The 15115-nt window shown below is 47.3% G+C and overlaps 5 protein-coding genes across 5 annotated transcripts; 2 read left to right on the top strand and 3 right to left on the bottom strand.

Annotated features, from left to right (window-relative positions):
• Positions 1-340: 340 nt before the first annotated feature.
• Positions 341-2819, bottom strand: GGS22DRAFT_48997 (hsp70-like protein). Its single transcript, XM_047967231.1, has 5 exons — positions 2606-2819; positions 2314-2491; positions 2078-2243; positions 821-2009; positions 341-766 (listed from the first exon to the last, which is right to left on the bottom strand). The coding sequence occupies exons 1-5, from the start codon at positions 2646-2648 to the stop codon at positions 498-500; spliced, it is 1845 nt and encodes a 614-aa protein (XP_047816034.1). The 5' UTR covers positions 2649-2819; the 3' UTR covers positions 341-497.
• Positions 2820-3287: 468 nt separating this feature from the next.
• Positions 3288-6870, bottom strand: GGS22DRAFT_170435 (Bromodomain-containing protein). The gene is made up of 6 exons (XM_047962439.1): positions 6364-6870; positions 5912-6006; positions 5002-5772; positions 4686-4947; positions 4106-4622; positions 3288-4042 (listed from the first exon to the last, which is right to left on the bottom strand). Exons 1-6 carry the CDS (start codon positions 6457-6459, stop codon positions 3624-3626), a joined length of 2160 nt encoding a protein of 719 aa, XP_047816035.1. The 5' UTR covers positions 6460-6870; the 3' UTR covers positions 3288-3623.
• A 718-nt stretch (positions 6871-7588) lies between these two features.
• On the top strand, positions 7589-8450 carry GGS22DRAFT_49025 (regulatory subunit of cyclin-dependent kinase). Its single transcript, XM_047967232.1, has 4 exons — positions 7589-7829; positions 7898-8042; positions 8120-8178; positions 8231-8450. The coding sequence occupies exons 1-4, from the start codon at positions 7720-7722 to the stop codon at positions 8262-8264; spliced, it is 348 nt and encodes a 115-aa protein (XP_047816036.1). The 5' UTR covers positions 7589-7719; the 3' UTR covers positions 8265-8450.
• Positions 8451-10072: 1622 nt separating this feature from the next.
• On the top strand, positions 10073-12328 carry GGS22DRAFT_49044 (endoplasmic oxidoreductin). Its single transcript, XM_047967234.1, has 2 exons — positions 10073-11941; positions 11997-12328. Exons 1-2 carry the CDS (start codon positions 10221-10223, stop codon positions 12103-12105), a joined length of 1830 nt encoding a protein of 609 aa, XP_047816037.1. The 5' UTR covers positions 10073-10220; the 3' UTR covers positions 12106-12328.
• Positions 12249-13767, bottom strand: GGS22DRAFT_49037 (U6 snRNA phosphodiesterase Usb1). Its single transcript, XM_047967233.1, has one exon. It carries the CDS (start codon positions 13551-13553, stop codon positions 12552-12554), a length of 1002 nt encoding a protein of 333 aa, XP_047816038.1. The 5' UTR covers positions 13554-13767; the 3' UTR covers positions 12249-12551.
• Between the last annotated feature and the right edge of the window lie 1348 nt (positions 13768-15115).

Below are 15115 nucleotides of genomic sequence, written 5' to 3' on the forward strand. Positions count from 1 at the left end.
CCGCGTCAACTAGTGCCGAGAGTTGCGGGGGCTCTTTATCACGACATACCCTACGATGATTACTAACACTGAAAAAAAGGAACATTGTTGAACAAAGGCACTTATGAAGAATGACGTCTAAACGGACGAGTCCGATAGAGTCTGGATATATAACGTGAGATAAAATTAAATTCGTCGAGTTCATCCCTGCTGGGTCACTTTTTTCCCTAGTCTACATGCAAATGCGCCGCCAACCAACATGTGGTTGTTAAGTATTCGTAAGAGGACGGTGAGGTGGAGTATAACAAGAGCCTGATAGAGTAGAAACCAACCCGAAAGACTTTTTTGTTTCCCTCCTGTCTCGCAGTACTAAACGAGACGTTCCCTTCCCCTTTGAGATGCCAATCCCAATCCTTCGCGTAGATGGGCATCAAGGTCACCCACAAGACTTAAGGGAACCTAGCCGCCCGCCCATCTATAATCCATGACCTATATTCGCCAAATGAAGAGAGAAGCATTTATCGGGAGGACATGGCCTTGGTGACCAGTCTCTTCAGGGCAAGCTCCTTCTTCTTCAAGTCATCGGCGTTGGAGTCCTCAATCTCAAGCTGAGCCATAGCGTCGCTGAGGGACTGCTCGATCTTGTCCTTCTGGCCACGCTTGAACTTGAGAGACATAGTCGGGTCGGAGATGATCTCCTCGACACGGCTGATGTACGACTCAAGTTGCTGTTTCGCCTCGAATCGCTTGCTGAAGGCCTCGTCGCTGTTCTTGAACTTCTCGGCATCTGCGGATAGAATGTTAGTTTTGTTTTGTTACCTGGTTGGGGGATAAGACGAACCGTTGATCATGCTCTCAATCTCAGTGGATGAGAGTTTACCAACAGAGTTGGAGATGGTGATGTTGGCACTGCGGCCGGAGGTCTTTTCTGTAGCAGTGACCTTCAGGATACCGTTGACGTCGACCTCGAAGACGACCTCTAGGACGGCCTCGCCGGCACGCATAGGGGGGATAGGTGCTAAGGTGAACTCTCCCAAAGAGGTGTTGTCCTCGCAGTTGACACGCTCACCCTGGTACACGGGGAACTGGACAGTCTGTTGGTTATCGGCAACAGTGGTGAAAGTACGCTTCTTGATAGTAGGGACGGTTTGACCCCGAGTAACGACAGGAGCGAAGATGTTACCCTCCATAGCAACACCGAGGGAAAGAGGAACGACATCCAACAAGAGGAGGTCTGAGGTATCAGCAGAGGTAGCCTTGCCGGAAAGAATACCGGCCTGAACAGCAGCACCGTAGGCGACAGCCTCGTCGGGGTTGATGCTCTTCTCAAGCTTCTTGCCATCAAAGAAGTCACTGAGGAGCTTCTGGATCTTGGGAATACGGGTAGAACCACCAACGAGCACGATCTCGTCGACAGCGCTCTTCTCGACGGCGGCATCCTTCAGAACCTGAGCGACAGGCTCCAAGGTACCGTTGAACGCCTTAGCGTTCAGGTCCTCGAAACGAGCACGGGTGATCTGGAGGAAGAAATCGTCGCCATCAAAGAGCGAATCGATCTCAATGGTAGTTTGGGCACCGTTGGAAAGAGTTCGCTTGGCACGCTCGCAAGCAGTTCGGAGTCTTCGGAGAGCACGCGGGTCACCGGAGATATCCTTCTTGGTCTTGCGCTGGAACTCCTTCTTGCAGTGGTCCAAAAGGTTGGTATCGAAATCTTGGCCACCAAGATGGGTATCACCGGCGGTAGCCTTAACGGTGAAAACACCGCCCTGGATGTTGAGGAGAGATACATCGAAAGTACCACCACCAAGATCGTAGATGAGGACATTACGCTCCTTGTTGCTCTTGTTGGAGCCCAAGCCATAAGCGATAGCGGCAGCAGTAGGCTCGTTGATAATACGGAGGACGTTTAGTCCAGAGATGGAACCAGCATCCTTAGTGGCTTGACGCTGGTTGTCATTGAAGTAGGCGGGGACAGTGATGACCGCCTTCTCAATCTTCTTGCCGAGCTTAACTTCGGCAATCTCCTTCATCTATAGGCAGATTATGTGTTAGAACCGGGACAATTATGTTGCCTGTACGTGAGGTATCGTTTGCTTACCTTGGTAAGGACCATAGCAGAGATTTCCTGGGGAGAGAAAGTCTTGGTCTCTCCTAGATACTCGACCTGGACGAGAGGGTTGGCGCCCTGCTCGACGACCTTGAAGGGCCATGATTCGATATCCTTTTTGACGATGGGGTCGTTAAAAGGTCGGCCAATCAAACGCCTGTCGCAAAAGAAGTCAGTTATGCAGTACCAGATATTATATAAGTTTGTGAGGTATGGTCAAAACATACTTGACATCGAAGACCGTGTTTCGGGGGTTCATGGCGGCCTGGTTCTTGGCGGCTTCACCAATTAATCGCTCCTTCTCGTTGAAGGAGACATATGAGGGAGTGGTGAAAGAACCCTGCTCGTTGGCAATGATCTCGACATTGTTACCCTCGTATATGGCGACACAAGAGTATGTGGTACCTGTTGTTTAATTGTCGTTAGAAAATTGCAATCGCAAATTCGAAAATTTGAAATATTTTTTTACGGCCCGCAATGCGACGATCTGTGGGCGCGGGGTTATTTTTTGCGACGTACCCAGATCGATGCCGATGGCACCATCGTAAACTTCTTCCGCCATTGTAAGAGTTTATGTTCAACTGAACGAATCCACAGGAAGGGTTGATATTGTGTGGAAGAAAAGGGTTGTCCAGAGGAAGAGGAAATAGTTCGGGGGAAGAAGTATGGAGGGATGTCTTACGGGTTTATGGAGGGGAAATTTCAACTGAATTTTTATGCGGGCGGTGAAAATTAATTCAAAATCTTAATTTTTTTTTTCTTTCCCACCCCCAGCCCACCTTTGCCGCCGGGACCAACTTAAATCCGGTTTAGCGTCCTAGGGTATCTACAGCTGCCAGCTGCTATGTATACGGTACGTACTCAAAATGAACTTCAAAATCCAGGGTCTAGCCTCTTGGCGTCGATTCTTAAGCACGAACCCCACCAGCTTTAGAGCTTTTCAAAGCCAAACATTGAATCGTGCGTCGGGTCTAGCACTTTTTATGAATACTCAAACACCCACTAAGATAGATGCAGTTTGATATATACCTAGGCATGTACGCGAGGATATATCGAGGACGAGATAAAGCTCACGGACACTCCGAATGCAAGTTGTTTGGCGAGTCTAATACCTAGTTCTGTCTGTTACCGACGTACTTCTTAAAGGCTCCCTCAAATCCGTATCACTCATTTATACCATTGTTGAGACTTATTTTATATAACTACCTGGTGATTAACTACCTAAACGTGTACCCGTCTAACTGTCTACCTGTCTAAAGGTCTTATCTGTAGACCGTAGTAAGAGCAAAGCTCCCAGTGGCGTTTTCTGCAAGTGGCTTCATGAACCGCCAGGAGTATATAGTACTTGTACAAATGCTTACATCGAAGCAAATCGTTCCTTGTGTGGAACGAGCATAGCTAGAGCCATCTCCATAGTTTCTATTAAGTACAAATCCGACAACAGATGAAACCGGAGGTATAGGCTAGTAATGTTTCTCGACCGGTTGACTAAAAGACCATGTTAATCAGTGTCGATTGTTAAAGTCATACCAACCTGCTACGAATGCCGAAGCAAGTTGAAATGCACGACGAATTTCTCCATCTCCATGTTTAACCCGTTGGGTGCCTTCTCACCCTTTGGAAGGGCAGCCACCAGAGATATCTCGAGTCGGTTGACCCCAAAGTGGAACGTGGTGTCAAAGACCGGCTCGCCTCGTTTGTCGAATGCAGCAGACGAAGGATACAAACGTACTGTATCATGGAATACGTTCAGCTTCCACTCGCGTTGCTGCTCCTCTAGAAACGGTGCTACATGAGGCTTGAGGAGCATACGGAAATGCGTCGACGGCGCATTAAAAACGAGTTCCTGCTGAAACTCGGTAGGGCTCGCATAAAACACTGCCGTAAATTGGTTTTCAAGTTGCAGGGTTGGATGAGAAAGGAGGACAAGCTTAGGCAGAATAGCCTCTGATTCCTCTGAAATATAGTTAGCAATATGTAAAATAGGAATATATAGGAATGCAAAGGATAAATTCTTACTAATTGGGTGAGGTCGATATTTTTGGGCCTCGAGAATATCTATGGCCGATAGTTTCGGGGCAGGTGGAGGCGGTGGGGGAGCTGTACCATTCGGTACGAGGTTAGAGGGCGGCATCACTGGAGGCGCAAATTGCTGATGATTGGTGAATCCAGGCGACGGTCGAACAACCTCTTCGGACTTCGTAATTGCTGCAGTTGATGGACTTGGAGGGCCAGCAGAAGCCGACAGACTTCTCGCCTTTTCGAGCTGGCTCAAGTTGACCGACGTTGCTGTCGATCCGCCAAATGGATTCCTGCTAATAGGTGTACCGTTGCTACCTGAAGCCTCTCCTTCTCCAGATTGACCTGTTACAGGGGCCGGCGATCCTGTTGCACTAGTCTTGCCACCAACATGGATCGTTATCTTCTTAGGATGAACCGCCGTATCCGAAGTAGATGGCATCTTAAGCTTTATCTTCGGCTGGGGTGGTTCTGGTACAGATTTTTTGGCCTCTTGCAGTTGCTCATGGAATAATTGCTATGATAGTTAGATACTAAGATGATTCAGACATCATTGATGTAATGATTTGTGGTAGCTTACCTCGAGCTCCTGGGCCATGAGGGAAATCTCACTTCCGTCCTCATTGTAGTGGTATGCATTTTTCCAGATCAAGCTGGCTTGATCTTCAAAAGCAGCCCAGCCCTTGAAGTCGCTGACATATGTAGCACCTCCTCTTCCGTGCTGGCCTCGAACTTGCTTCTGCAGTGCCTTGAGCGACAAGGGTTCGGCAATGATCTCATAGTAATCCTTCAAAGTTCGTGGTGGCAGATAGATGAAAGGTTCGAAATAGGGAAATTCACCACTTGACGCAATTGTAAGTAAGACATAGAATTACATCTGGATAGTGTGTACTGACCTCTCATCCTTTTTTCGTAACATCTCTTCTACGATCTTCTCCTGTGCCTGTTGGAAATTTAGGCCTTTGTATCCCTGGTTCTCGTAATGACTATCGCCTTTGGCTGGAGTTGGTCTACGTGGTGTGACCTTTCGGGTACGCGTTGCAGGATTCTTGGGTGGGCGGCCGGGTCGTCGTTTTCGAGCTACAGGGCTCGGTTCACCATCATCATCATCATCATCCTCCTCTTCCTCTTCCTCCTCTTCTTCCTCTTCCTCCTCGTCATCATCTTGTTCGACATCCTCCTCCTCTTCAATGCCAGCCTCTTCTACCTCCTCTAGTTCTTCCTCTTCTTCGGCCGCTTCTTCGACGTCGTCGTTGTCCTCTGGCTGCACCTCTTGGGTGATTGAACCCTTTTTATCCTCTTCTTCACCTTCCGCGTCATCGTCCGCTATAATGTCGTCGGGTTCAGGAGTTGGGGGCAAGGGGGTAGCAACGGCTTGGTAGTTTCCAGACTTGTACGCAGGATTGTACTTCACCATCAAGTTACTAACAGCTTTTCGAACTCGTTCGGCGTCGCCGAAAGCTACAGATGCGCGCTCATTTATTTCCTTCGCATTCGAAACCAGGCGTTTGAAGTCACTCTCTAGAATAGAGAGTTTGGTGTACTCATGGTTCTTGAGTTTACGTTCAATCAACTCTAGAGATAGTGGTAGCCTGATTTTCTTGTAATATTCAGGATCTTTGCTTCGAGTAGGAAGGGTCTCAAAATACGGTGAAACTGAGCGTCCACTATAACGTAAAGATAGTTAGCCATGTCATAAACAATCAATTATCTGCTTCGACAAATAATATATGGGACGAGATTGGATGCAGATGGAAATGTCGTGGGATATGTTGTATATAATAACAGAAAATGACCTGGACATACTTCTTGTCGGTCGTGGCTCTGATTGACTCGAGGATGTTCAATCCGTAGGCGGTAGTCGATTCAGCAGTCTCGCCATTTGAGAGATCACCGAATTCCTATAGTAGTGTGTTTGGTTAGTGAAAAGTAGAGCAAAGGGTAGATAGCTAAAAGGGAGCATGAAGAGCTTTAAAATTATAGGATTTTGGAGGTTCCGCGATTTGAAGTACATGGTATGTACGGAGAAAGATGGGGACCGGTCTTTGAAAGGCAAGCCGATAATATTGGCATTGTGCCTCTTCAGCAGCCTCAACTAGACCTAGTCACAACTTCACCTTCATCCATGAACACGTTCGCATCGCAGCTACGACGCACTGCACCTGGCCAAACAGGCAAAGGTAGCTGGGTGGTGGCGAGGCTTGCGCGCAATGTTGTGGAATGTGAAGTAAATATTTAAGGTGTGGACGATAGCTTACCTCCTGCAATCTGCGACGCTTCGCAGCACGATCATTGGGGTCATTTGCTGATGGTTCAAGGCCATTCATCCCACTAGCTTTTCTCTTGTTCTCCATGGCTGCGGTGGAAAAATGATCGCAGGTACATGCAGGGTCGACCTAACGCACCACAGCCTATTGTCTGGTGTGTTGCGCGTTCAATGGAGTTCAACGTTGCGAAATAGAGTCGTCGAAATGATGGGTACGAGATCGCAGGACTTTGACGCGATGCGATGCGAATGCGATTGTAGTGGTGATTTGTGGATTTCGGACGCGGCTGCTAGTACCGCTATTGTAGTGTAGGTAGTATCTAGGGGGATGACCGTTTTATCCCTTTTAGCTACCTAGTACAAGGTAGAGTGGATTATAACGGTTAAATTGACGTGAAAGAGTGCAAATAATCCGACTAAAGGAAAATGCACTAAGAATGGAATATCACTAAAATCCGTATATAAGTGTAGTTTTCGTATGGCGAATTTTTAGTGAAGTTCGTCGGTGCATGCAACGGAATTATGGAGAAGGATTTTGGTGTAAAGGTTTATTGAGTTAGGAGTGCGAACAGCTGACCAGCTTGAGGTTGGCAGGTTGGTAGGTACAACGACCGGGCTGCCGGGGTAGGTACCTACATAGGTAATGGCTTCCAATCAACCAATTAGCTCCACTTCCACCTTCCCTGCTACATAGTACAATACATATAGCGTAGTACCTATGTACCTGCTGTATCTACTCCCTAGTACGCCACAAATGGCAGTGCACGGGTTCTAAAGATGTTTATGTCATACCCGTCAAGATTCCGTTTGTTGCTATGCCCCTCAGATAAGGTGAGCAAATGTGGCTTGTGTAATAAACGTCCCCACCTTAGCACTGTTTACTTCTCTACATAGTACATAATAATATGCGATTAAATTTTGGGGGCACCGTAACTTCAACTTTTAAGAAGAAACGCGCTCTTCCCGTCTTCTCAAAACCCGTACACCTGTAAACTTACAACCTTCAATTCGTGACTTCTTCTTCTTCTTTTACTTGCTAGCATAGTGCAAGGTATTTCTTATATTACTTCAAACGATTCACGGTTCATAGTTATCGATCGATTACACCCGTGCGCAGTAAGACAAGGCGATCCATCTTAGAAATCAAGGCTATCATCTCTACTTCCCCTCCTCACGCGACAACATATATTCTCTGCCAACCAACAACAGGCTGCAGAATTCCTCTCTTGGTTTTGAAAATTAAATCGCCAGAGGTTTGCGCCGCAGACTGACCTAAAACCACTACACCGTAAAGAGGTCGTCATTATTTCGACCCCGAAAATTACATTCTATTGCTCAACCAAATACAATGCCCCTAGACATCGATATGACTCGACGAAACAAAGTACCCCGTCCTCTTAGTGATGACGAGCGAGCACGTCTTGAGGAGTTCATCGATTCTATCCACTACTCTGCCCGGTACGGTTGCAAGCTTTAGCTGTCCTGGTGTCGAGAGTGTGTGGGATGTTGCTAACTTGACAAATTAGTTATTCCGATAGCGAGTACGAATACCGACATGTGCAACTCCCGAAGGCCATGCTCAAGGCCATTCCCAAAGACTACCATGACCCTTCTAAGGGAACGTTGAAGCTACTATGGGAAGATGAGTGGCGCGGGATTGGTATCACTCAGGTAAGCTACCTTGGTACCCAAATACTACACGCCATAGAAGCGGTATGGAAGCAACTAACGAACTTTGAAAATTGCAGAGTTTGGGTTGGGAGCACTACGAAGTTCATGAGCCGGAGCCGCATATCCTACTCTTCAAGTAAGTGCGCAACATTCTCCATTAGCTCACCAATATGCTAACTCTACAAAAGGCGACCCCTCAATTATCAAGCACCTCAACAGTGATCGATGAGCAAGCAAGCCAACCCAAAATACAATGACCTACCAGCCTATTCAGGCTTCACCATCCTTGTAGAATACTCTTGATACGCCCCACCACTGCATAGCGACGTCTGCATTTATTAAGGAATAATGCTTCGCGACGATTTATGGCCGTTCCTAATCAGTATAACTCCTTTTACTTATCTGGTTTTCAGCTTGATCCGTTAGGGTATGCATTATGGTCCCCCTACCGAGGCCACCCACAAGCTTATACAGCAGATTTCGACCCAAAACATCAGCATATACAGAAGGGAATGGCGTTCATTTGCGTTTCTTCTAGAGCATGAGGAGAACTCGAGCAACTCGGTAGCAAGGAGAAGGAGGTTCTACAGAGCTGAAGGGCGGGGATGTGTGTCATGAACCCGAGTTTCTATTTTCATGGGACATGGATGGTCGCACTTTAACCAGTTACCTTTGGTTTATTGAGACCCATAGAAACTCGAATGGAATAGAGCGTCATGATATCATGAGTACTCCGAACGTTGAGTCGTTTAAGTCTTTTCCGAATACTTAATAAGTGTGACTATGCTTGCAGAAATATACATAGGTATATAAATGTCCGACTGTCATCCATGGATGCAAATATGTACAACCTGTTGTGAGACTAGACAGGCAGACAGGCTCGGTTCTTATTAACCTGTCAACCCCGGATATTTATTTTTATCTGCAGGATCTGGTTGGTTCATCAATGATCACATACCTGCGAGGTAGCCAAGATCTGGACACCTCCCTGCCTAGACCAGTAAGATGTACAGTAGAATGCAGGGCGGTAGTCTCCGAGAAGAAGGTTGAACCATAAAAGCGGATAGGAGTTAATCTAACCAACGTACGATTTTGCTTCTTCATCGCGATGACAAAATTCATCAAGTCACACAATCACATAGTTAGTCACTTAGTCACATAAGGAGCGTCAAACGTTTGAAGGATGGTATTAACTTGGAACTATGCTAATATCGAAGTTTTCTTCTTCCTTCTTTTAGGATCTTAGATCCCGCAAACTGTGTGCTTAGTACTTATGTATGTAGTACATGTTCTATCGCTCTATTCCGCTGCGTTACCAAGTACAGAAAACTGCACTTGCGACTTGCTAAATCCAGGCTGACCAGGCATATGGTAGCTTCCCGTTTCCAGGGTGTTTCTAGAACTTCCCGCAATGGACACTATCCACTCGGGAATTGCCAATTAGGTTAGCTAGTCACACTCTGATAGGCGAGATGCATTACATGAGATAGGACGATGGAGATGTATACTTGGGTACATGCCTAATGTATCACTTAATAAATGGACCCTGAGGGCGACGCAGGTGCAAGCTGGCAACATTCCATTATCCGTATTTCGATGGTGAACATGGGGAAACATGGGAACGAGGGAAGTAACTACATCCCATAATCGTATGACCATATGACGTCGGGATTTATAATGCTTCATTCTTTTTCAAAAGTGAACACGTTGACAACAATCGACATTAAACATTTAAAGTTAATACAACTTCATATTTTCATTCCAAGGTTAGATCTCGATTACCATTTTGGAAGACCCGAGAAAGTACATATTAATTGCCTAGCAGTAGTTATGCATATGTACATATCCCTAGCTACCCTAGTCAAGTTCTTTGGAATTTAACCGTGGTAGCAATCGCTTGTTTTACGAATCCCTTCCTGCTTTGCACCTACATCCTTACGTATCTTTCTATTACTACCTAGTATTCTTTTACCGACCTTAGAAATACCGAAGGGGGGAGAACGGCCTAGTCTTGTCACTCCTCCTCTCAATCTAATAATAATTAGGTGTCCATTCCTCCTATATATCCGGGGACACCCTGTCGCCCGCCATGAAATCCGCGAAGCTCTTTTACCTAACGCTCTTCGCGCTTTGGGGAACACCTGGGCAATGTAAGGGCAAAGAAGCTCAAGATGAATCATGCGCAGTATGTCGCCTTCGTTGTACAACATAGTTATCTATATCTACTTCACAGCCAGTTCACTGGCAGCGACCCCGTCGCAATATGAATTCTTAATCTCTAACCAAAATGAAACCGTCCAGATCTCACCCCGCGCAATCGTATCTGACGCATGTGCTTCCTATTCTACACTCGAAAAATTAAACCGAAAAGTCAAACCCGCTCTAGACCAACTTACTCAAGAAACCGACTTCTTCTCCTACTACCGTCTAAATCTGTTCAATAAAAAATGTCCGTTTTGGAACGACGAAAATGCCATGTGTGGCAATATAGCTTGCGCTGTAAACACGATAGACAATGAAGAAGATATACCCAAAATCTGGAGAGCAAGCGAGTTGAGCAAGTTGGAGGGGCCGTCCGCGAAACATCCCGGAAAGACAGTACAGAAGGAACGGCCGAAAAAGCCATTGCAGGGCATATTAGGAGAGAATGTTGGCGAGAGCTGTATCGTGGAATACGACGATGAATGTGACGAGCGAGATTACTGTGTGCCAGAGGATGAGAGCGCGAGCGCAAAGGGCGACTACGTCAGTTTAGTTCACAACCCCGAACGTTTCACAGGATACGCTGGTGAAGGTGCTAAGATGGTTTGGGATGCTATCTACAGAGAGAACTGCTTCCAGAGGTCATCGTTTCCTCATTCGGCCTCTCTTGGAATCAGTCCTGTTGCCAAGGGACCGGCTGCGCAAGACTTCCGGAACGTTCTCCAAGATGCGGAGCGCCAGCAGATTTTGCAACAGCACCAACAAGACCCAAACACTATATTTGCGCAGGCCGGGCTAGAGGGTGAGGGCGACTGTTTGGAAAAGCGTGTATTCTACCGCGTAGTGTCCGGCATGCACGCGAGTATCAGCACACACCTTTGCTGGGACTTCTTGAACCAGACTACTGGTGAATGGCAACCCAATGTGGGTTGCTACAAGGGTCGCCTGCACACATTCCCTGATCGCATTTCCAATTTATACTTCAACTACGCACTTCTTACCCGCGCAGTCGCCAAGATCGGTCCGCATCTGCAAGATTACACTTTTTGCACAGGAGATCCGGACCAGGATGCCGCTACGAAGGCCAAGGTCCTCGCCGTGACACAAGGAGCGGCTTCTGTACCCCAAATCTTCGATGAGGGCCTCATGTTTAAGAACGGTGAGGGACCATCGCTGAAAGAGGATTTCAAGAACCGATTCCGTAATGTCAGCCGTGTTATGGACTGCGTTGGTTGCGATAAATGCAGACTCTGGGGCAAGCTGCAGACCGCAGGGTACGGCGCGGCATTGAAAGTGCTATTTGAATTCGACAACGACAGTGACGAAATTCCGATGCTCAAGCGTACGGAACTTGTAGCCCTATTTAACACCTACGCAAGACTTAGCAGCTCGATGAGAGCCATCGTTGGGTTTAGGGGCATGGTCGAGGCTGAGGAGAAGCCGAAACAAAACGTCATTCCTGACCGAGCCAAAAAGCCACACGCAGTTAGCGTCTCACCAAAACCATCACACACCCCACCTGTAGACGCCGAATCAGAGCTAGAGGACGGTTGGGACAAAGAGGAAGGCGATGTGCCACCCAAGCGAGAACGCCGCCAACCCGAAACAACGGGCGACGTCTTCAACGACGAATTTGCTAGAGTGGTTAAAGCAACCAAGATCGTCCTAGAAAACTGGATCGCCTTCCCAAAGACTTTGTAAGTTGAAACTCATACCATAACTTCATTACCAGAAAACTAACGAATTCAATAGCTCCCGGATCCTCATCTTGGAATTACAACGTCTCTGGGAATTCTATATTGGCTTGCCGATCACACCTCGTACCTGGTCATTTCAGAGACCCAGCCTCGACGAGCTATAGAATTGCTCTTGGCATATGCGAGATTTGCGCTGGACTGCAGAGTTGAAATAGACTATCATCGAGCGTTTTGTATACATAAATCACTTTGCGCGCGCATCAAGCAAGCATACATGGGCGGAGTTTTGGGCGTTTTAATACTAGGGAGGACGGGTTGGTAACCCCTTAAAATTGTCATGTGTTTTTATTATGTGCATTGTGCATACCTGATAGCGTACTATACCCTACCGTCGCGGTAATGGAGGGCGGTTAGTACAATTGCGTAACATTCTTGCAAGTCTGTTTCCTTCGCGGTCTTATACCTCGTTGCCGTGCTATTATCCAGTTATCCGTGACTACCTCATACTCTTGCTCGTAATCCAAATGATTCGAGTCTTACCAGCCCTCTCGTTGCCATGAGTCCTATGCTATCTACATTAAACGTATCACACCTACCTAAATATCTCACCCTATCCACTAAACAACCTCTTCCCACGCCCTAGAAGCGGTACATGAGTAACCGTATTCCCAATCTTAGCCTTGATACCATCAACACGCACACGCAACCCCCGTATCTCATCCCGCATCACATGCCGCGAAAACACTTCCTCAGTCCGCCTCCTCACTTCCGCACTCGGCGGCGCAAAGCTCCACGCGATAGAGATGTGGAACGCGGTGTCCCCGTCATCGGCTTTAAACGCGTACAGAGGCGGCTGCGAGTACTCCTGCACGAGGGCATTGCAGCATATAAGCAGAGCAGTCAGCTGTGGGTTTTGCCGCTGCAGCTTCTTCGATGCATCTTCTTCCGGGCGAGGTGTAGAGACGGGATGTTCGTCCTCGTTACCGTTGCCGGTAGATAGGTTAGAAGAAACAGGCGGCACACCAGCAACCCGCAGCACCAAAAACGACCTCTCGGACTCGCGCGTGCGATGCCATTCCAGTCCCACAGGCGCCAGCTCGAACGGCGGGATGTTGCACTCCTTCACCCGCGCCGCGAGGTCTTCCAGAAACCCGTCTTTCTGCCCTGTGCTTAGCACGATTGGGCGCGAGAGGCTGATGTGCAGGGGTTGTGGCGCGCCTAGGTCCGAAGTTAGGAATGAGGTTAGGTCTACGGAGAGAGGGGAGAGTGCGGGTTGCAGGTCGGAGAGGAAGGCGCTGAGGGTATGCAGTTGGGCGGGCGTGGGGTGCCATTCGATGTATAGATGACTGGGCCAGTTGCCTGCCTTGTGAGGATTCACTCTCTTCCGGCCTTGGTGTAGGGTTGGGTCGTCGGTGGTGCTCACGCGCACGGTGGATGCGTAGAGGTCGTGGAAGGCGGCGGGGAGGGGGGGGAGCGCGGTTGATTTAGACTCGTCCCCTGTTGATGTTTCCGTGTGAGAGGTCTTGGGCTTTTTTGCTGCTGGGGTGGAAATCGCGCCTGCTTCTTCGTCTGCGGAGTCCGAGTCCGAGGATGAATAGTCTACCAGCGCCATCTCCGTGCCCGCATAGGTCCCGAATCTCACCGCAACATTGAAGTTATCGGTGTTTGCTTATCGTTTGCAACCCCTGGTACATAACGGCATGCAAGAGATCGGGATTGGAACCTTAGATCTAAGCTTGGTACCCGATTGAGTTTTGCTATGACTACCCAGAGCCAATAGATGGTGCGTTTGACGTAGCTACCTAGATCCTTGTGATGTTTCAAGGTTTAAATCGGATGTCTTAGGGTTTAGGTTCGGCATTAGTTCCCTGTTTATACCACCTGGATAGTGCTACCCGGTCCGCATTAGCAGCGGCGCGACCCGTAGGGCTGAAAACCGACCAATCCTACGTGAAGTGAATATCCGTGTATAGCCTCTTCTATCCGCCGTTCTTTAAAATGGCATGTATCAATGCCTTGATATATGACTATAATTCCAAACAGTCTATTCTGATGAATATCATTGAATTACTCTGTTTGGCGCTGTGTAGCTGTCAATTAGGTATCTATAATGGGTTCTAGGGCTAATAACCTGCGATAGTCCAGCATTAGATTAGGTATCTCCTAAAATATGGGAAAGAGAATTGCGTTTTTCAGTGATCACAGTAGTGTGAATGTTCTAGGCTTCGCTAAATTGAAAACACTTCCTAATTATTTGATACGCAAGTAACTAGTCGTCTAAGAGCAGAAAAAACTAACATAGAATATATTATAATGTAGTTGCTGTTGGGAGCTTGTGATATGGGGTTAATCATTTTAACTATCCAGTGAGCTTCACAGATTATGTAAACTCAAAAGGGTGAAGCAAGAACTAAAGGAGAAAATGTTTAAAAAAAATGAATTGATCGTCAAAGGAATCGAACCTCTGAGCACGAACTCCAAGATATCGTGCCATACCAACACGACCATTGGTCCTGGGAGGGAAGGTTCCAGACTATGTTGTAGATGCTAAAATCATTCCTGTCTCTCCCTATATGTCAGATACTTCAGAAGAAATGTGTTCACCCGGACAGCAAGATAGGATATACTCAATAATTCCCTTAATTCAATATATATTTGTATACCAGTGCAAAATAGTGCTGATGCTAGAGCTATGGGTGTTGGCTTCCCTGACACTACGAGGTAGACGGCAGGAGCGTTGAACCTGAAAGCAAGAGCCTCAATTTGAGCAGTTAACTTGAGTTATAATTTCCCACTTAAAGTTGCTTGTTTAGGAATCTATGCACAGGTTAAGACACTCTAGTTCCGAATCCACGCTGCAGCAAACAGTCTTGGCTGCTAACGTCGCCAGTTTCTCTTCCCAAGAATACCAAAATTCACAACTTCTCAATTGGCATCTTCATTTTTCTCTATCGCCAAAATTTCCCCTTCTTTAACGCTTACTTATCTCCAACTACGATCGTTCCCCCTCTTCCTTTTTCGATCAATACCAGAAAGACCTATCGCATAATCGCCGTAAAGTTTCAACAGTGATCCACGGCGTCTCTTTCCGATTCTGGCGCCTCGTTCGGAAATTAAACCATGCCTCGCCCGGCTCGCCGTCGCAGCATTTACCTAACCAAGTGTTTCTCCAAT

This window comes from Annulohypoxylon maeteangense, assembly GCF_022496945.1.
Source record: "Annulohypoxylon maeteangense strain CBS 123835 unplaced genomic scaffold GGS22scaffold_16, whole genome shotgun sequence".
NCBI classification, from domain to species: Eukaryota; Fungi; Ascomycota; class Sordariomycetes; order Xylariales; family Hypoxylaceae; genus Annulohypoxylon; species Annulohypoxylon maeteangense.